This window comes from Globicephala melas, chromosome 10 (assembly GCF_963455315.2).
Source record: "Globicephala melas chromosome 10, mGloMel1.2, whole genome shotgun sequence".
Taxonomy (NCBI): Eukaryota; Metazoa; Chordata; class Mammalia; order Artiodactyla; family Delphinidae; genus Globicephala; species Globicephala melas.
This window is the reverse complement of record NC_083323.1, coordinates 24192342-24215205: the sequence shown is the minus strand read 5'-3', so window position 1 is coordinate 24215205 and position 22864 is coordinate 24192342. Positions and strand designations below refer to the sequence as shown.

The window sequence follows — 22864 nt, the reverse complement described above, 5'->3', positions numbered from 1 at the left end:
GTGGATAGCAGCTATTTTTCTTTTTTCATCAAAATGATTACATAGAAAACTTACTTTTGTGGTATGATAAACATCTTTATGTCCAATAAGAGAAAACAAAAATATTTGTTTCCATAGCAATTTGCAATGCAAATTAATAAGATTTTAGGATAGAAGTATATCACCTTTGGGGCCTTCTCTAGGGAGGTGTTTATAATTAATTAAGAGATTGAACAAATAAGATTTGAGTGAAAAGAATAGTATAATTCTATACAATATGATCATTATTTTCTGTGTATCTTTTTTTTTAAATTTATTTATTTATTTATTTATTTTTGGCTGCACTGGCAGGTCTTTGTTGCTGCGTGCGGGCTTTCTCTAGTTGCGGCGAGCGGGGGCCACTCCTCCTTGTGGTGCGCAGTCTTCTCATTGCAGTGGCTTCAGTAGTTGTGGCTCGTGGCTCTAGAGTGCAGGCTTAGTAGTTGTGGCACACGGGCTTAGTTGTTCTCTGGCATGTGGGATCTTCCCGGACCAGGGATTGAACCTGTGTCCTCTGCATTGGCAGGCAGATTTTTAACCACTGCGCCATCAGGGGAGCCCATACCACATTTTCTTGATCCATTCAACAGGTGATGGACATACGAATTGTTTCCACTTTTTGGCTATTATGATCAATGCTGCTTTGAATATTCATATACAAATTTTTTATGTGGACATATGTTTTCAATTCCTTCGGTGTATACCTAAGAATGGAATTGCTGGGTCAAATGTCAACTCTTTGTTTAGACTGTTGATGATCTGTTAGATTGTTTTCCAAAGTGGCTGTACCATTGTGTATTCCTACCAGCAGTGTATGAGGGTTCCAACTTCTCCACATACCTGATAACAATTGTTATTATTTATCTTTTTGATTATAGCCATCCTAGTGGGTATGAAGTAATATTTCATTGTGATTTTGATTTCCCTGATGGTTAATGATACTGAAATCTTTTCATGTGTTTATTAGCCATTTGTATATCTTCTTTGGGAAAATGTCTCTTCAAATCCTTGGCCCATAGCCTAAATCGGGTTATCTTTTTTTATCACTGAGTTGTAAGAATTTTTAAATATATATTCTAGATATATGTCCCTTATCAGATACATAATTTGTAAATATTTTTCCCAGTTGTGGCTTGTCTTTTCATGCTGTTAATCGTGTCTTTGGAAACAAAAAAGCTTTTAGTTTTAATGAAGTCCAATTTATCATCTTTTTCTTTTATGTTTTGTGGGTTTGGTAGCTCTTTACCTAACCCCAGATGTTGAAGATTTTCTCGTATGTTTTCTTCTAAAAGTTTTATAGCTTTAATGTTTAAGTCCATGGTCCATTTTGAATTAATCTTTTTTGTAAAGTGTGAGGTAAGGCTCTAAATTCATATTTTTGCACATAGATATCCATTTGTCTCAGCACCATTTGTTGAAAAAACTATCTTTCTTTACTGAATTGCCTTGGCTCCTTTGTCAAAAAGTTTATTGATCATAAATATAAATATTTATTCCTAGACTCCCAATTCTATTCCATTGATCCATAAATCTACGTTTATGTGAGTATCCATTGTCTTGGTTACTGTGTGGCTTGTAGTAAGTTTTTTGAAATTGGAAAGTACATGCCCTCCAGTTATTTTCTTCCCTTTCAATATTGTTTTCACTTCGAGTCTTTTGCATTTTCATATACACTTTAGAATCTGCTTGTCAGTTTCTGCCAAAAAACTAACAGAATTTTGGTAGACATTGTGTTGGATCTATAGATCAATTTGTGGACAGTTGGCATGTTAACAATGTCAAATCCTCCAATTCATAAATATGAACTCTCTCTTCATTTATTTAGATAGTAATTTTTCTCAAAATGTTTTTTTACTTTTCAGTGTACAAATTTTGTACATTTTTGTTAAGCTTATTTCTATTGTGAACAGGTATTTTCTTAATTTCACTTTCAGATTGTTCATTGCTGGTATACAGAAATACAGTTGATTTATGAGTATTGAGTTTTGTATCCTGTGATTTTGCTAATAAACACATTTATTAATTCTAGAGGGGTGTGTGTGTATCTTGGAAGTTTTTACATAGAGCATCATGTCTCCTGCAAACAAAAACAATTTAACTTCTTCATTTCCTATCTACATGCATTTTTTTTTCTTTTTCTTGCCTGTTTGCATAAGCTAGTATCTCCTGCTCAATGTTGAACACCTCTCAATCCCTCCTCAATAAAGCCTTCCTCTCAATTCAAAATGAGCTCTCTTTTTTGAATGTGTGTGTCACTAATTGTTCTTACAATATAGTTATTTAATGTTATTCTATATTCTTCACTCAATGCCTATTAACCTTGTTTCCAGAATTAAACAGGTGAATTGCCCAAGCTTATATAGCCAGTAAGCTGGCAGTGGCTACACCAGAGCCTAAGTAGTTTTATTACAGTTGGTGACTGGGCTCTCCATATTTGGGACAGGACTATATTGCTTAGATTTTAGATTCCCCATGGGCAGATCTCTCCAGGTATCATCTGTCTACCTCCAAGCTTAACACTTGAACTGGGCCAGGCCACCTTTGTGCATTGTATTTCATGCTCTGGCATTAGCTTTATTCATTGCATTTCTTTTTCCTTGGGAGGCTTATAGCCAGAAGTAAAAGAAAGATATTTTTGTTATTGCTTGTTTTATTCTGGAGTTTTGTTGAAGATTTTAAAAATCGGCCAAAACATGACCATCAAAAATTAGAACAAGCAATCTAATTGAATAGTTTTTACAGATGAGTTAAATCTTTAAAATTGACTATTAATACTTTAAAAATGTAAAACAGATACTATGTTGCTGGTGGAGTTTCTGTTTACTTCTGTACTATTGACTTTTTTATATTTAAAAGCTGAACACACACACACACCGCCCCATGTTAAACATATCTCCGTTCATTGTTACTTTTTGCTGTTCTGTGGAACGTTATGATTACAGTCATCCCTTTAATAGTTTTGTAGTTAGAAAACTGATAGCAAATACCTATCAAAAACCTTTAAGTAATATTCTTGTTTCTGACGTCTTTACACACAAGATATATTCAATTTCTAGATCCTCTATTAAGATGGTAAATAACATTTACTTAAAATGCAGTTTGTGTTTATTTTTATTCAAATAATGTAAGCTCATCTAGAAAATCACAAAGATAAAAATAATTAAATTACCCTTAAAACCTGGGGTAACCACTGTTGACAATTTTCTCTGCTTGTGTATACAGGGAACATATGTGTGTACCTAGCTTTTAGAAAACGGGATCATATTGTGCATATGCTGTTTTGTAACCTATACTTTTCTTTTGCTTAAGGTAGTTTGGATGCCTTCTCATGTCAATAGTTGAATATACATTATTACACTTAATGGCCATGTAGTGTTCCACTAAAATCTCATCTTCAGAAGATGAGAAAATCTATCACGAAACTTTATGATATCTTTATCTATCTTTATCATAAAACATTTGCCCTATTTTTTAGGCTCTTCCCGGAAGGCATAGTTCTATTAAAGAACCAACAGTAAATAAATCTGAAATGCACAGTTTATTTGCCTGGATTGCAATAAGAGCTGCTGCACAGGTTGGTGTGAGTTTTATTTAACTCTTCTTTTTATCGTCACATCTGTTAAGGCAAAACAATGTATTGATACAAGAGAAAGGAAAATATCACGTTCTTTGGGATTTGCACCAATGATGTTTCTTTGGGAAGATTAGAAGTGCTCTTTATATGTGTGGTGTTTTTAATCGCTATTAGCCAGACTTGGTTTGATTCCACTTTTCTTTAATGAAAATAATGGGAGATACACATGTGCACATATTTGACACACATTTTGGCAAGTATCTGTCATAGTTACAGGAGGTAGCCTATTCAAAATGACTTATTTATTGATTAAATTGTCAACAGTCATGATTTGTTTGACTATGGTGTATACTACATGTTGGGGGATCACATATTGTTTTTCAGTTTGTCTTTATTTTTTTCCCTAATGTGTACCAAATGTTATTTTATGAATTTGCTTTTTCACATTATTTACCTAATGGATAATCTATGAATCAGAAAGCTTGCATTTATGAACTCTAATTGTGCATTAATTTTAGGTCAGTGAGGCTGTGCTGGCAATCAACCTACTTATCGGAAAGACAAATGATAAAACTGATAAAGTTAGTCAACAGGCATTACTGAATATCCCAGAATTTGCCACCATGGATCTTTTGTCTTCGTACACAGATTATTTGCTTGGTATGTTTGAATGTTAGGCATTTTATAAAATTGTAATATATGTCATGTGTAATCAAGTTTCAGAGGTTTAATTATAGAGATTTTAACTTAAAAAGGACAATAGTTTGGGGAACCTCTGGGAGAGGATGGGTTCTTAGGATCTAGCTGCTAAAATATAGGGGCCTCAGCTCACTGTACATACATACATGATACTCCATCTGCTGCTGCATTTCAGATGTAGGGCTCTGTGAAAAAATGGTATTTCCTGATGTCTGTTTATTTTCCAGTTCACACATTTCAAATGAGACCTTTTGGGATTATTTATTTGAGGGACCTTCTCTGATCCTCTGAAATGTGTACTCACTCTTACACTCTCATATGGCTCCCTGTCCTTTTTATTAGTTCTTTTATATTTGTGTGTGTGTGTGTGTGTGTGTGTGTGTGTGTGCCTGTGCATGTTTAAACTATTTCTCTTATTAAACTATTGTCAGCTTCCTGAGAGCAGGGGCTTTAGCTATTTGATTTGCTGCTCTGTCTACAGAAAATCACACATTGCTTACACATAGCCGGCATTTGATATTAATATTTGTTAAATGAATGAATGAGAGGTTAGTGGAATTTAAACTTTACCTTACTGCTATGTTTTTTCTTACTTATGACGCCTTTGTTGGATAGTAAGCTATAATGTAAACCTCCAAGTCAGGTCAGCAGTAACATAGATATTGAACAATCACTTACGCGTTTGCCCTTTCATTATTCAAGAAATATTTATTGAGTGCTTCTTGTGTGCTAAACACTTAGGTAGGTTCTAAGGAGCCACGTACTGGAATCTTACTTCCAGAAGGATATTTTAGGAATAACAGTGTCTAATTTTGCTTGGCATTAGGTGAGCATTGAGCCAAAGGGAATGAAAGTGTTAACTTTAACCTGATGGGGGTGGGAACAGTCTTCCTAAAGCCTCTGAAATCACACCTATACGCAGTAGCTTACTCTGCTGGTTGAGGTTAAGTCAGCCTTAGCTGAAGAGTTGTGTCTGAAATCATCTCCTTCATGACTCTCTCCTGAAGAATAGGTGGCCCAGACTATTTTCCAACCTGAAAATGGTTTGCCCTGAGGTTAAACCATCAGGTGGATTTTTATGCCAAGGTATTGTTTCCTTATTTTTATTGCCTTCATGCCTAGTAGGATTTTGCTTCATCAGATTTCCGGACCGTGGCCTGGATCTCAGACTGGGTGCATGGCCTTCCTTAGAGTCCCCATAGATAGGCTCCCAGGGGACAAAGCAGGGCAGTCTGGCAGCAGGGGCTGGTCGCCGCTTTTTTCTCTTGACACTGCTCGTCAACTCAGTTCTCCCTGGTTCAGAATGCCAGGAAGGCAGTCCTCTTAGAAGCACACATTATTGTTTTGCTACAAAGAGAATGCAATATTAATAATGAAGAGGGTTCAACTTATACCTCGATCCTGTCAAACCATTTCATTTCTCTCAGCCTCATTTGTCCTAATCTGAAGACTGTGTGAATTAGATTTATTTATGGATAAGACTAAAATCTGAAAACCTTAAGACTGTGATTCAACGTGGCTGAACATGGCTTCCAACATGGCTATTTCTTTTTCATAATGGCCCCGTATTACCTCTGAAACGTCTGTCTACTTTATCCTAGACATTTTCTTGTTTTACCCGTTTTTAGGCCAGGGATAACAAATAAGTTTCACCTAAAATGCTGTATTGATCAGTTACTGGCAAAATTATACTGTGTACCGAACGACCCTACAACTCAGTGGCTAGAACAACATGACTTCATTCTCTTACTTGTCTCATGTGTTCTGCTGCAGGCTGCAGGCTGAGTTCAGGTGTCCTCTGTGTACATTTGTTATGAGACCCAGGCTAAAGAGGCTGTGGCTCCCTGGGGCCTGCTGTTCTCAGGGTATAAACCAGAGCACAAGACCAAGACCAAGCACAGAAGCACACTTGAGGCCTAAGAAAGGCCTCATTGAATCCCATTAGGCTTAGCAAGTCATATGGCCAAGTCCAATACCAGTGAGGCAGGGAATTAGACTCTGCCTGTAGAGGGAGGAAGAGGGGTGTGAATGTTTGTGGAGTGGTAATCCAGACTATCACTTATGACACGTTCAATCTATGGCTGGTAGCCACCTGAGAAGAATTCTGAACTTCTGTATGGAAACACTGGAAAAGGTGCTGCGGTGATCAGTTAGTAATGTCACCCGTGGGCAATGGCATCCCCTAACCAGATGATCTTAGTTGATCCAGATGGGCAGGTAGTCTTCATCTCGGCTCTGCTTATTACTAGAAGTTATGCTTTACTTTTCTATTTCAGTGGTTTTCCTAGCATCTTCCAATTTTCAGTTTTCATTTTGTACCATTAGCACTCCTTTACTGTTGTACCAAGATGGTAATTTGAAATGACCAAAATTTTAAAGTCCAATTCATTTTGTATTTTGCCTTAAGAATAATAACTTTGCCCTCCAGTATTTTCCTAGCAGACTGATCATTAATTCATGTTATGATTTCCCTCACTTCAGTATTTGGGTTGGAAGGAAATATGGAATCCCCAACTGATTGCTGCAAATACCCAGATGGCAGTGAGGTTCATATTATAATGAATCGCTAAAGGGCAACAATAACAAATTAAAATTGTTTGATTTTCCTTGCATTAGCATATATTAGCATGCAGGAGAAAACCCCCTCAGTGATTTACCTTCACTAGCATTGACCTGTACACGATGTGGCAAATGATATTCATTGTTTTTGTGTGCAGAGCCCTGTACCAGATATTTCTGTCCAGAGGGAGGGAGGAGTCACAGAACACACCAAGGAGTGGGTCTTGCCTTCCACGAGCTTCCAGTTTTTGGCCATCAGAACAGGCATCTACTTTGAAATTATATAAATGCAGCTTTTAAGAGGACCATATTAATTAGTGGAGGCAGATTAATGTATTTTAATCTAAAGCTGGACACAGGTGGGGTGTGCATATGAGTTTATGAGGAACTTTTTTTTCTGGAAGAAGTACATGTGGGGCAGATACAAATGAATTGGAGGCATGGATACCAGATAGGAGGGGGAGCTCATCTTCCCAGCAGAGCAGTTGACAATCAGAGAAGCATGGTGACAAAATAGACCAGTCACGTGTGGAGGATGGAATATAGATCATCTTGCCAGAACCAGAGAGCAATTGTATGATGTCTATAGAACAATAAGAGAATTGAGTGTTGTAGCTGGTCCAATTTATTGAGGTTTCTTTTACATTGTCTTGTAGGAATAGAGACCCTGAAATGATGCTGAGACCATATTTAGATTGAATGCAAAAAACCATTTACTCCATGTCTACTTTGGGCCCAGTTATATTCAAATATACACCATCTTTTTGTCTTGATTTTCCTGTGGGCTTAATAAAAAATTCAGCTAGGATTAAAAATTATTAAATTCTATAATACACTTTGAATTAAAAGCAACATTTAGGATTAGTGATTCCACATGCAGCCTCTCACAACTAAATACACTTGATATATGGAAAAATATAAATACGTGTCATTCCAAAAATCAATGTTGATGAACGTACTGTCAGAACATAGAGATCTGTGGAGCAGAACTGAGAATCAACTGACCGAGAATCAACAAGTACATGCTTTGCCTCTTGAAACACAGAAAACCGTCCATCCTGAAAAAAAAATGATTTGTCTTTCCCACACTGCCTTGCCCCTGGCTCAGAGACATGGGTCAATGCCAAGTAAAAACTGGGATGTCATTCCTCTACTGCTCTCTTGGCTTTTTCTATTCCTCTGAGACACAATTTCCCATAGTGGTGGGGAACTAGGGAGACACATTATATCCTCAAATCCTGAATAATTAAACCATGTACAGGTGAGAATGGAGATAAATCATTCATGCTTACAACAGTGATTTTGTGTGTGTGTGTGTATGAGCATGTGTGTGTATATGTGCTGTATCAATCCAGAGTGTCAGCAATTCATACAATGGGGGTATGATGAGAACCATCCTCAGCGAAGCAGAGCTGTCCTGGGCCGGTGTCTGCAAGAGTCTAGATGTTCCACTCAGAGCTCTGCCCTTGGAGCATGTAAATCTGAGAAAGGACGGTACCATGACCAAGGGCAGAGCATACGTTCTCCACTCTCTACTGTCAGACACAAGGCATGAAGAGACCCTATTCTAGATAGAGTCAACAGTGAGAAAATAAGAAACAACAGATGGCACATGTGAGAAAATATTGCCACGTGAACGCAATGGGATGCTATCCTGAAGACTCAGAGGAAGATTGACCCTTGAAGGAACCAAAGGAAATCTAACAAGATGGTTTGAAACTCTTAGCAGAGCCTAAGCAGTCACTCCTGATGCCGTGTGCTGGTGCTTTCTTGTGTGATTTCATTTATCCTTTAGGAAAGTCCTGTGAGAGTGTCACTATGCACATTTATTAAATGAGGCAAGGTGCTGGGAGAGGTATTGAACTCTGGGTGATGGTTCACGGCTAATATAGACCCTCATCTATACAATTCTAAAGGCAGTGCCCTGGATCGTTGTGTTGGGTGTGATAAATAAGTTTTACCAGGAAATCAAAATGCAGAATCGATACTTCTGGTCAACCTGTTGGCCTGAGCTGGCATGAAAGATACTTCTGCCCTCCCCAATACAAACCTATTACAAGGCTGGATAAAATAGAACCAAAATTGTTTTAATTTATAGCTGAGCATGAAATCAGGAAAGGGAGATCCCAAGTCACCAAAGTAAAATGAGAAATTTTAAGCAAGAGCTGCAGCTGAGCAGTCACTGGAGCAGGAACAGCCAGGGCTCGGACTTGAATGCCTGGTGAAAGAAGGGGTCTGGAAAGAGGGCCCCGCAGGTAGGGAAAGTCAGAACCTAGCTAACTGCATAACATTGGCGTTCAGAGAGAGCTTGTCCACAAATTGAGGACTAGAAGTACGCTGCCCACTGGCCTGCATAGCTGCAGAGCAACATGCCAAGTGCCCAGTGAGGGCCAAAAAGCAACCACAGGGGAGAAGTCAGAAACCACCTAAGACTGTGAGGTTGGAATTCACACCTCCTGAATGATGCAGGGAAATAAGCATAAATACTGGCCCAGAACCAGTGAAAGCATGCAGATCTGGCTGGGGATAGTGGAAACTGTTGCAAAGGGATACTCTTCAATGCAGGGTATAAGGGACTGTCCCTCCAAGAAATTCTTCTGAAGATAAATTTAAAGACAGCACAGATGACACCTGGACAAATTTTGGCATCATTTTTGGATTATAAAGAGGAAGGAAAAAATTGTAAACAGTCAGAAAAAGACCTTCTACAAAGGAACAGAAATTGAACTGGCCTTAATTTTTCTCTGTGACGTTAAAGACCAAATGACAGGGACTTCCCTGGTAGTCCATTAGTAAAGAATCCACCTTCCAATGCAGGGGACGCTGGTTTGATCCCTGGTCAGGGAACTAAGATCCCACATGCCGCGGGGCACCTAAGCCCGTACACCACAACTACTGAGCTCGTGCGCCTCAGCTAGGGAGCCTGCATGCCGCAAACTACAGAGCCCACATGCTCTGGAACTCGCACAACTAGAGAGAGACAACCCACATGCCGTAACTAGAGAGAAGCCCGCGTGCCGCAACGAAAGATCCCACCCACATGCCTCAACACACATCCTGCATACCGCAACTAAGACCCGACACAGCCAAAAATAAATAAATCTTAAAAAAAAAAAGACCAAATGACATTGGCCAAATATGTATCGAGGTTCTTTTTTTCTTTTAATTTAGTTCAATTTTTTGCATAGGTAATTTATTTTCAAGACTCACAACTCAAAAGTCATATAAGGGTATGGAGAGAATGTCTCCCTTCCATCTTCTCTGCAAGTGCCTCAGTTCTCCTCCCCAGAGGCAGTCACTGTTGTCAGAATATTAAGGTCCTATTCCTGCTGTAACAACCATAAATTTAGTGGCTTAAAGCAACACAATATATTATCTTACAGTTCTGGAGTTCTGAAGTCCAAAATAGGCCTTACTGGGCTGAAATTAAGGTGTCAGCAGGGCTACATTCCTCTGGAGGCATTGGGGGAGAATGTTTTCCTAAGCTTTTTCGGCTTCTAGAGACCACCTGAGTTTCTTGGCTTGTGGCCCCTTCCTGTAGCTTCCAAGCCATCAGAGTAGCATCTTCAGTCTCTCTGACTCTGATACACTCAGTCTTCTGTTTCCCTTTTCTACATATAAAGACCCCTATGATTACACTAAGCCCACATGGATAACGTAGGATAATCTCCCCATTTCAAGGTTAGTTGACAGGCAACCTTAATTCCATCTGCAACCTTAATTCTCCTTTGCCCTGTAACCTAACATTTTCACAGGTTCTGGGGATTAGGGCATGGAAATCTTTAGGGAACCATTATTCTACCTACCACAATTGGTTTCCTGTGTTCTCTACCAGAGATATCACATGCTTATACAAACTGTCAAGGTTCTGTTACAGAGGACAGAATCCACTCCGATTCGTTTAAGCAGGAGGAGGTTTATTAAAGGACTTTCAAAATCCCTGTGAGGGCTAAAGAAACAAATTCCAGGCTGAGCATCCAGAAATGACTAAGCCATACATAGCTGGATCACCAAGGCAATGCAGGTTTTTGTTTTCTTTTGTTTTATAAAGTGTCTTAGTCTGTTCGTGCTGCTATAAGAAAATACCACAGACTGGGTAGCTTATATATAAACAACAGAAATGTATTTCTTACAGGTTTGGAGGTTAGAAGTCCAGTATCAGGGCACCAGCAGATTCAGTGTCTGGTGAGGGCCCGCTTTCTGGTTCATAGATGGTGCCTTCTTGCTTTGTCCTCACATGGTGGAAAGGGCTAGGGCTCTCTGGAGCCTCTTTTATAAAGGCACTAATACCATCACCTTGGGGGGTTAGGATTTCAACATACGAATTTCAGGAGGGTGGGAACACAAACGTTCAGACCATAGCATAAGGGGAGCTGTAGAATCAGAAATCTGCCTGCAAAGTAGGAAGACTCTGCTCTAGCTGCAGCCTCACCAACCACACCACCTCTGCCAGAATCCACACAAGCAAAAGATGCTTTGACTCTTGTCTTCCGCACCACTTAGCACAGTGCCAACTTCAGGTCTTTCGTGAATGCACTGAATTGGTGATACCTAAATCTCATCCAGGGCCCTAGCTGCAAGGAAACCTCAGAAATGAGATTTTTATCTCTGCAACTTCTTCAATATAGGTAAGCACATTCAGAGATTAGGAAAAATGTTGAGTGAACCAATATGGTGCACACTAATACACTGATATATTTTTCCCTTAAAAACACAAATAATAGGGCTTCCCTGGTGGCACAGTGGTTGAGAGTCCGCCTGCCGATGCAGGGGACACGGGTTCGTGCCCTGGTCTGGGAAGATCCCACGTGCCGCGGAGCGGCTGGGCCCGTGAGCTATGGCTGCTGAGCCTGCGCATCCGGAGCCTGTGCTCCGCAGCCAGAGAGGCCACAACAGTGAGAGGCCGGTGTACTGCATAAAAACAAACAAACAACAACAACAACAAAAAACAAATAACAGTATAGCCATTAGTATGCATAATTTTATGCTCCTTCCTCATTGCTTTTCTTCAACCTAATGTAAGTGTATCTGTTGGCAGTTCTTTTCAAATCAATACGTAGCTTCTTTTTATTGTTGCATAATCTTTATAAAGATGCACCATAATTAGTCTTCCTTTGATATTTAGGTTGTTTCTACCCTTTTGCTATTACATACAAATTTGCTCTAGATATATATGGGAGATATATATATATATATATATCTCTCCCATATATATCTATTGACCCAATAGATATACTAATCTATGTACAAAGTTTTGCACATATATGATATATATGTACATTTATAAATGTCATATGTATATGATTTATATATATATTATGTATAATTATATATGTATAAAATTTTGTTCATAAGCTAGTATATTGATTGGGTCAATTCCCATAAGGAAAATTTCTGGATCAAAGGGTAGAATCATTTGTAATTTTGATAAGGTTTGCAAAACACCTTCCATAAAGGTTATGCCAATTTGTTTTCCTGCCAGTAATTAATAAAAGGTCATTTTTCCCCATACCTTTGTTGATACAGGTATATTATAAAAAATTTTAAACCTTTGTCAATATAGTAGGAAGGGAAGATTTAATTTTAATTTACACATCTGGACGAGGGGAAGATGGCGGAAGAGTAACACACGGAGATCACCTTCCTCCCCGCAGATACACCAGAAATACATCTACACGTGGAACAAGTCCTACAGAACACCTACTGAACACTGGCAGAAGACCTCAGACCTCCCAAAAGGCAAGAAAGTCCCCACGTACCTGGGTAGGGCAAAAAAAATAAGAATAAACAGAGACAAAAGGATGGGGATGGGACCTGCACCAGTGGGAGGGAGCTGTGAAGGAGGAAAGGTTTCCACACACTAGGAAGCCCCTTCACGGGCTGAGACTGGGTGGCGGAGGGGGAAAGCTTTGGAGCTGGAGCTGCGGAGGAGAGCACAGCAACAGGGGTGCGGTGGGCAAAGCAGAGAGATTCCCACACAGAGGATGGGTGCTGACCGGCACTCACCGGCCCGAGAGGCTTGTCTGCTCCCCCGCTGGGGTGGGCGGGGCTGGGAGCTGAGGCTCCAGCTTCGGTCGGAGCGCAGGGAGAGGACTGGGGTTGGCAGCGTGAACACAGCCTGAAGGGGGCTAGTGCACCACGGCTAACCAGGAAGGAGTCTAGGGAAAAGTCTGGACCTGCCGAAGAGGCAAGAGACTTTTTCTTCCCTCTTTGTTTCCTGGTGTGCGAGGTGAGGGGATTAAGAGCGCTGCTGAAAGGAGCTCCAGAGACGGGCGTGAGCCGCGGCTAAAAGCGCGGACCCCAGAGACGGGCATGAGACGCTAAGGCCGCTACTGCCTCCACCAAGAAGCCTGTGTGCGAGCACAGGTCACTATCCACACCCCCCTTCCGGGGAGCCTGTGCAGCCCGCCACTGCCAGGGTCCCGGGATCCAGTGACAACTTTCCCAGGAGAACGCACGGCGCGCCTCAGGCTGGTGCAAAGTCACGCTGGTCTCTGCCGCTGCAGGCTCGCCCCACACTCCGTACCCCTCCCTCCCCCCGGCCTGAGTAAGCCAGAGTCCACGAAGCACCTGTTCCTTTAACCCCGTCCTGTCTGAGCGAAGAACAGACGCCCTCCTGCGACCTACACGCCGAGGCGGGGCCAAATCCAAAACTGAGCCCCCAGGAGCTGTGAGAACAAAGAAGAGAAAGGGAAATCTCACCCAGCAGCTTCAGAAGCAGTGGATTAAAGGTCCACAATCAACTTGATGTACCCTGCATCTGTGGAACACATGAATAGACAACAAATCATCTCAAATTGAGGAGGTGGAATTTGAGAGCAAGATTTATGATTTTTTTCCCCTTTTTCTCTTTTTGTGAGTGTGTATGTGTATGCTTCTGTGTGAGATTTTGTCTGTATAGCTTTGCTTCCACCATTTATCCTAGGGTTCTATCCATCCGTTTTTTTATTAATATTTTTAATTTTAATAACTTTATTCTTTCTTTCTTTCTTTCTTTCTTTCTTTCTTTCCTTTCTCTCCCTTTTATTCTGAGCCGTGTGGATGAAAGGCTCTTGGTGATGCAGCCAGGAGTCAGTGCTGTGCCACTGAGGTGGGAGAGCCAACTTCAGGACACTGGTCCACAAGAGACCTCCCAGCTCCACATAATATCAAATGGCGAAAATCTCCCAGAGATCTCCATCTCAACACCAGCACCCAGCTTCACTCAACGACCAGCAAGCTACAGTGCTGGACACCCTATGCCAAACAACTAGCAAGACAGGGACACAACCCCACCCATTAGCAGAGAGGCTGCCTAAAATCATAATAAGTCCACAGACACCCCAAAACACACCACCAGACGTGGACCTGCCCACCAGAAAGACAAGATCCAGCCTCATCCACCAGAACACAGGCACTAGTCCCCTCCACCAGGAAGCCTACACAACCCACTGAACCAACTTTAGCCATTGGGGACAGACACCAAAAACAACGGGAACTACGAACCTGCAGCCTACAAAAAGGAGATCCAAAACACAGTAAGATAAGCAAAATGAGAAGACAGAAAAACACACAGCAGAGGAAGGAGCAAGATAAAAACCCACCAGACCTAACAAATGAAGAGGAAATAGGCAGTCTATGTGAAAAAGAATTCAGAATAATGATAGTAAAGATGATCCAAAATCTTGGAAATAGAATAGACAAAATGCAAGAAACATTTAACAAGGACCTAGAAGAACTAAAGATGAAACAAGCAATGATTAACAACGCAATAAGTGAAATTAAAAATACTCTAGATGGGATCAATAGAAGAATAACTGAGGCAGAAGAAGGGATAAGAGACCTGGAAGATAAAATAGTGGAAATAACTACTTCAGAGCAGAATAAAGAAACAAGAATGAAAAGAACTGAGGACAGTCTCAGAGACCTCTGGGACAACATTAAACGCACCAACATTCGAATTATAGGGGTTCAAGAAGAAGAGAAAAAGAAAGGGACTGAGAAAATATTTGAAGAGATTATACTTGAAAACTTCCCTAATATGGGAAAGGAAATAGTTAATCAAGTCCAGGAAGCACAGAGAGTCTCATACAGGATAAATCCAAGGAGAAATATGCCAAGACACATATTAATCAAACTATCAAAAATTAAATACAAAGAAAACATATTAAAAGCAGCAAGGGAAAAACAACAAATTACACACAAGGGAATCCCCATAAGGTTAACAGCTGATCTTTCAGCAGAAACTCTGCAAGCCAGAAGGGACTGGCAGGACGTATTTAAAGTGATGAAGGAGAAAAACCTGCAACCAAGATTACTCTACCCAGCAAATCTCATTCAGATTTGATGGAGAAATTAAAACCTTTACAGACAAGCAAAAGCTGAGAGAGTTCAGCACCAACAAACCAGCTTTACAACAAATGCTAAAGGAACTTCTCTAGGCAAGAAACACAAGAGAAGGAAAAGACCTACAATAACGAACCCAAAGCAATTAAGAAAATGGGAATAGGAACATACATATCGATAATTACCTTAAATGTAAATGGACTAAATGCTCCCACCAAAAGACACAGATTGGCGGAATGGATACAAAAACAAGACCCATATATATGCTGTCTACAAGAGACCCGCTTCAGACCTAGAGACACATACAGACTGAAAGTAAGGGGATGGAAAAAGATATTCCATGCAAATGGAAACCAAAAGAAAGCTGGAGTAGCAATTTTCATATCAGACCAAATAGATTTTAAAATAAAGACTATTAGAAGAGACAAAGAAGGACATTACATAATGATCAAGGGCTCGATCCAAGAAGAAGATATAACAATTGTAAATATTTATGCACCCAACATAGGAGCACCTCAATACATAAGGCAAATACTAACAGCAATAAAAGGGGAAATCGACAGTAACACATTCATAGTAGGGGACTTTAACACCCCACTTTCACCAATGGACAGATCATCCAAAATGAAAATAAGGAAACACAAGCTTTAAATGATACATTAAACAAGATGGACTTAATTAATATTTATAGGACATTCCATCCAAAAACAACAGAATACACATTTTTCTCAAGTGCTCATGGAACATTCTCCAGGATAGATCATATCTTGGGTCACAAATCAAGGCTTGGTAAATTTAAGAAAATTGAAATTGTATCAAGTATCTTTTCTTACCACAATGCTATGAGACTAGATATCAATTACAGGAAAAGATCTGTAAAAAATACAAACACACGGAGGCTAAACAAAACACTACTTAATAACGAAGTGATCACTGAAGAAATCAAAGAGGAAATCAAAAAATACCTAGAAACAAATGGCAATGGAGACACGATGACCCAAAACCTATAGGATGCAGCAAAAGCAGTTCTAAGAGGGAAGTTTATAGCAATACTATCCTACCTTAAGAAACAGGAAACATCTCGAATAAACAACCTAACCTTGCACCTAAAGCAATTAAAGAAAGTAGAACAAAAAACCCCCAAAGTTAGCAGAAGGAAAGAAATCATAAAAATCAGATCAGAAATAAATGAAAAAGAAATGAAGGAAACAATAGCAAAGATCAATAAAACTAAAAGCTGGTTCTTTGAGAAGATAAAAAAAATTGATAAACAATTAGCCAGGCTCATCATGAAAAAAAGGGAGAAGACTCAAATCAATAGAATTAGAAATGAAAAAGAAGTAACAACTGACACTGCAGAAATACAAGAGATCATGAGAGATTACTACAAGCAACTCTATGCCAATGAAATGTACAACCTGGAAAAAACGGAAAAATTCTTAGAAATGCACAACTGCCAAGACTGAATCAGGAAGAAATAGAAAATATGAACAGGCCAATCACAAGCACTGAAATTGAAACTGTGATTAAAAATCTTCCAACAAACAAAAGCCCAGGACCAGATGGCTTCACAGGCGAACTCTATCAAACATTTGGAGAAGAGGTAACACCTATCCTTCTCAAACTCTTCCAAAATATAGCAGAGGGAGGAACACTCCCAAATTCATTCTATGAGGCCACCATCACCTTGATACCAAAACCAGGCAAGGATATCACAAAGAAAGAAAACTACAGGCCAATATCACTGATGAACATAGATGCAAAAATCCTCAACAAAATACTAGCAAACAGAATCCAACAGCACATTAAAAGGATCATACACCATGGTCAAGTGGGATTTATTCCAGGAATGCAAGGATTCTTCAATATTCACAAATCAATCAACGTGATACACCATATTAACAAATTGAAGGAGAAAAACCATATGATCATCTCAATAGATGCAGAGAAAGCTTTTGACAAAATTCAACACCCATTTATGATAAAAACCCTGCAGAAAGTAGGCATAGAGGGAACTTTCCTCACCATAATAAAGGCCATATATGACAAACCCACAGCCAACATTGTCCTCAATGGTGAAAAACTGAAAGCATTTCCTTTAAGATCAGGAACAAGACAAGGTTGCCCACTCTCACCACTCTTATTCAACATAGTTTTGGAAGTTTTAGCCACAGCAATCAGAGAAGAAAAGGAAATAAAAGGAATCCAAATCGGAAAAGAAGAAGTAAAGCTGTCACTGTTTGCAGATGACATGATACTATACATAGAGAATCCTAAAGATGCTACCAGAAAACTACTAGGGCTTATCAATGAATTTGGTAAAGTAGCAGGATACAAAATTAATGTGCAGAAATCTCTGGCATTCCTATACACTAAAGATGAAAAATCTGAAAGTGAAATCAAGAAAACTCTCCCATTTACCATTGCAACAAAAAGAATAAAATATCTAGGAATAAACCTACCTAAGGAGACAAAAGACCTGTATGCAGAAATTTATAAGACACTGTTGAAAGAAATTAAAGATGATACAAATAGATAGAGCCATATACCATGTTCTTGGATTGGAAGAATCAACATTGTGAAAATGACTCTACTACTCAAAGTAATCTATAGATTCAATGCAATCCCTATCAAACTACCACTGGCATTTTTCACAGAACTGAAAAAATTTTTTCACAATTTGTATGGAAACACAAAAGACCCCTAATAGCGAAAGCAAACTTGAGAACAAAAAACGGAGCTGGAGGAATTAGGCTCCCGGACTTCAGACTATACTACGAAGCTACAGTAATGAAGGCAGTATGGTAGTGGCACGAAAACAGAAATATAGATCAATGGAACAGGATAGAAAGCCCAGAGATAAACCCATGCACATATGGTCACCTTATCTTTGATAAAGGAGGCAGGAATGTACATTGGAGAAAGGACAGCCTCTTCAATAAGTGGTGCTGGGAAAACTGGACAGCTCCATGTAAAAGAATGAAATTAGAACACTCCCTAACTCCATACACAAAAATAAACTCAAAATGGATTAAAGACCTAAATGTAAGGCCAGACCCTATAAAACTCTTCGAGGAAAACATAGGCAGAACACTCTATGACATACATCACAGCAAGATCCTTTTTGACCCACCTCCTAGAGAAATGGAAATAAAAACAGTAATAAACAAATGGGACCTAATGAAACTTAAAAGCTTTTGCACATCAAAGGAAACCATAAACAAGGTGAAAAGATAACCTTCCGAATGGGAGAAAACATTTGCCAATGAAGCAACTGACAAAGGATTAATCTCCAGAATATACAAGCAGCCCATGCAGCTCAATAACAAAAAAACAAACAACCCAATCCAAAAATAGGCAGAAGACCTAAGTAGGCATTTCTCCAAAGAAGATATACAGACTGCCAAAAAACACATGAAAGAATGCTCAACATCATTGATCATTAGAGAAATGCAAGTCAAAACTACAATGAGATATCATCTCACACCAGTCAGAATGGCCATCATCAAAAAATCTAGAAACTATAAATGCTGGAGAGGGTGTGGAGTAAAGGGAATACTCTTGCACTGCTGGTGGGAATGTGAATTGGTACAGCCACTATGGAGAACAGTATGGAGGTTCCTTAAAAAACTACAAATAGAACTACCATATGACCCAGCAATCCCACTACTGGGCATATACCCTGAGAAAACCATAATTCAAAAAGAATCATGTACCAAAATGTTCATTGCAACTCTATTTACAATAGCCCGGAGACAGAAACAACCTAAGCATCCATCATCGGATGAATGGATAAAGAAGATGTGGCACATATATACAATGGAATATTACTCAGCCATAAAAAGAAACGAAATTGAGCTATTTGTAATGAGGTGGATAGACCTAAAGTCTGTCATACAGAGTGAAGTAAGTCAGAAAGAAAGACAAATACCGTATGCTAACACATATATGGAATTTAAGGAAAAAAATGTCATGAAGAACCTAGGGGTAAGACAGGACTAAAGACACAGACCTACTAGAGAATGGACTTGAGGATATGGGGAGGGGGAAGGGTAAGCTGTGACAAAGCGAGAGAGTGGAATGGACATATATACACTACCATACGTAAGGTAGATAGATAGTGGGAAGCAGCCGCATAGCACAGGGAGATCAGCTCAGTGCTTTGTGACCTCTTAGAGGGGTGGGATAGGGAGGGTGGGAGGGAGGGAGACGCAAGAGGGAAGAGATATGGGAACATATTTATATGTATAACTGATTCACTTTGTTATAAAGCAGAAACTAACACACCATTGTAAAGCAATTATAGTCCAATAAAGATGTAAAAAAAAAAAATTTACACATCTCTTACTAGGACTAAGCTTAAGCATCTTTTGTGTGAACTCTCTGCCTATGATTTGCTCTTTTTTTTTTTTTTTTTGTGGTACATGGGTCTCTCACTGTTGTGGCCTCTTCCGTTGCGGAGCGCAGGCTCTGGACACACAGGCTCCGGACGCACAGGCTCAGCGGCCATGGCTCATGGGCCCAGCCGCTCTGCGGAATGTGGGATCTTCCTGGACTGGGGCATGAACCCATGTCCCCTGCATCAGCAGGCAGACTCTCAACCATCGGGCCACCAGGGAAGCCCTTTTTTTTGGGGGGGGGGGTTGGTTTTTTTCCGTTGCCTTTTCTTTAAACATTTGTAGAAGCTCTTAATTATAGAAATCAACCCTTTAACTGTGATACTATTTGCAAATATATTTTTTCAATTATCAGTTATTATTTAGCCTTCTTTATGGTGGTTCTGTCCCATGAAGAAACTTTTTATTTCTAAATGGTATACATTATTAAACTTTTCTTTGATAAGTTTTGCATTTATGTCATAGTTAGAAAGGTTTTGTCCCTATTCTGTGACTATGAATTAGTTCTCCCATGGACCCTTTTACTAATTTATGGAAACCTATTTGGAATATATAAAAAATAACAAATGGATACAATTTTAGTTTTTCCAGATGACCACCCTATTTCTGTACTTTTTACTCATTTCCTATTGATCTGTCTATTCAGGTTTCAGTACCACACAGTTTTAATTATTGTAGCCTTATAATATATTTAATATCTATTAAAGTAAATCCCCACTCATTACTCTTTCTTTTCAAAATTGTTTTTCTTGTCTTTTATGGCTTTTTATTTTTACTTTGGAAGTAGCTTGTCTAGTTAAAAAAGCTCTCTCATAATTTCATTGGAGTTTCATTACCTTTATATTTTATCTTAGAAACAACATTTTTCTTCTATTGAGTCATCTTAACCAAGAATATTTTATGTCCTATATTTTTTAGTTCATGCCTTTTAAAAAAATATTAGTCCCTTAAGAGTGTTTTAATGTTTTCTTTAGATAGATCTTGTATACTTCTTGTCAGGTTTATTTCTGGATATTTTACCTTTTTATTGGTATTGCAAAATTTTTTCATTAGATTTCTACTGGTTGTTGTTTTCGTGTGGAGGCTATTGATGTCTCTATATTAATTATCTTTAGTTATTTTTCTCCACTTTATCTTTTTTGAGCAAAGTCTGGGTCAGTAAATGGTTTTATAAAGGGCCAAATAGTAAATATTTTACACTTTGTGGTCTCTGTTGTAGCTATTCAACTCTGCTGTGTTAATGTGAAAGGAACCATAGACAAAATGTAAATGAATGAACATGGCTGTATTCCATTAAGGCTTTAGTTATGGACACTGACATTTGAATTTCATAAACTTTCACATGTCACAAAATACTATTTTTAAAATTTTTTCAACCACTTAAAAATATAAAGACCATTCTTAGCTCATGGGTCATACATAAACATGCATGGGCCTGATTTGTCCCATGGAGTATAGTTTCTCCCTTATGGATTTAGTTAATTCATTTGAAATGCCATCAAATTAATGCCTGTATTTATTCAAGTTTCCTTTTTCTTATTTTTTGGTAATACAAACAATGCTGCCATGAGTACCTTCTGCAAGACTCCTGGTACACATATATGAGTATCTGCATTTAAAATTTTATTAGACCCTGCCCAGGAATTTGCTTTCACAAGTGCTGTATGAGAATTCTGGTTTCTTCACATTATTAACAATATTTATTATTTTGAGATTTTAGTTTCTGTTAATTCCTGAGGAATGTGAAATGGTATTTCATTTTAAATTGCATTTATCTGATTTTTAATTATGCTAAAAATTTTGTCCATTTGGGTTTCCTTTTCTATGAGTTGCCTGTTGAAATTTTTTGCCCATGTTTCTGTTGAACTAGCTGACTTTTTCTTATTGATTACATAGTAGACAAAATATAATTTGTGTATTCTAAGTATCTTTTCTCAGTCTATGGTTTGTCATTTAACTTTGTGTTTGGTGTCTTTTGTGATATAAATTTTTTTTTAATTGAATGCAGCCCTAAGCGTCAGTATTTCGTTTATGAGTTTTCCTTTTCTTTTTTCACATATGGTTATTTTTCAAGGAAAGCATATTTGTATTCCAATTTTTTTTTTTTTTTTTTTTTTTTACTTTCAGATAACTACCAAGTTGCCTTCCAGACTGCCTGTACATTCTCTTACCCTAGTGATGAGATATATGAGAATGTAGATACTGGGGAAGAAACCCCAATTAAAGTGGATATTACATGGATTCTTCTGCTGCGCTATTATATTCACCTGCAAAGAATTAATAATATGAGCAAACTGCTAGGTAGGCCTTTTCTGTGTTAAGAAAGAATATATTCCTTTCCAGGAATATATTGTTTAAACTTACTGTTTAAGTCATATTTCTTATTTAGAATTATAAAATACTTTTGACTTCTTTCTGAGTGAACTCTCATCAGAAGATGGAAATTTTAGGGGTTCTTAAACTGAGATACGTGGACCTTTGGATAGAACTGTATTTCAATGTATTTGAAAACGTCCTTAGAAGGAGGCATCCAGAGGCATCCCCCAAGACTGCCAAAGTGGTGTGGGGGTCAAAACGGTTAAGAATCAGAGTGACCATAATGTGACAGCTTATAAAATGAACAAGGTGAAATTTTGGCTTTAAGGAGAGAGTGTTCCAGTATCCAGTATGTAAAGGGGAAGATAGGATATTTAACTCCACGAAGTTTTGGATTTTGTTCAGTTTTTTTTTCTTTTAAATCATTGATTTAAAGATCTAAAGAATATCCAGAAAAACGTGTATAATCTGCTTTAAATCAGTTCCTCCTATGTTTTTGTGACAATGTGTTTATCTGTGGCCATAAAATTGGTGATTCAGTGTTGCTTATTGGCAAACAGTTGGAAAAGACAGGTTGACCATGCCAGCGCCCAGTGATGGAGAAGCCAGCAGGGCAAATAGGCCGAGTCACGGGGTGGCTCAGCATGGTTATTGGGAGTTAGCGATGGGATGGACAAGCACTCAGAAAGGTGTTGGGTAGAAGGTGCATTGTGATGGGGCCAAGAGTTCAATGTCAAGGAAGTGAACATGAGCCAGCGCAGCAGGCCCTGGTGATGCCCTCCCCCTTATCAACTCAGCTCACTTCTGGATTCACCTGCTGGGGCTTCCCATGTCAATCGCCCACATTTTACTGCTTTCTGCTCTGGGCTTTCTCAGAAGTTACTACGGCCCAGCATGCAGGCAGGACAGCCTGGAAGTACCAGGGATTCCACACACTCAGCAGTAACCTGAGGTAGGGAACTGGTAGATTGTTGTA

General features: G+C 38.9%; 1 protein-coding gene across 1 annotated transcript in view; it reads left to right on the top strand.

Moving 5' to 3' along the window:
* CFAP54 (cilia and flagella associated protein 54) overlaps positions 1-22864 on the top strand; it is a 310172-nt gene that overhangs the window by 222312 nt on the left and 64996 nt on the right. The window contains exons 60-62 of the mRNA XM_030856338.2: positions 3494-3592; positions 4111-4252; positions 21700-21873. Coding sequence (XP_030712198.2) covers positions 3494-3592; positions 4111-4252; positions 21700-21873 — 415 coding nt within the window. The remainder of the gene's footprint in view (positions 1-3493; positions 3593-4110; positions 4253-21699; positions 21874-22864) is intronic.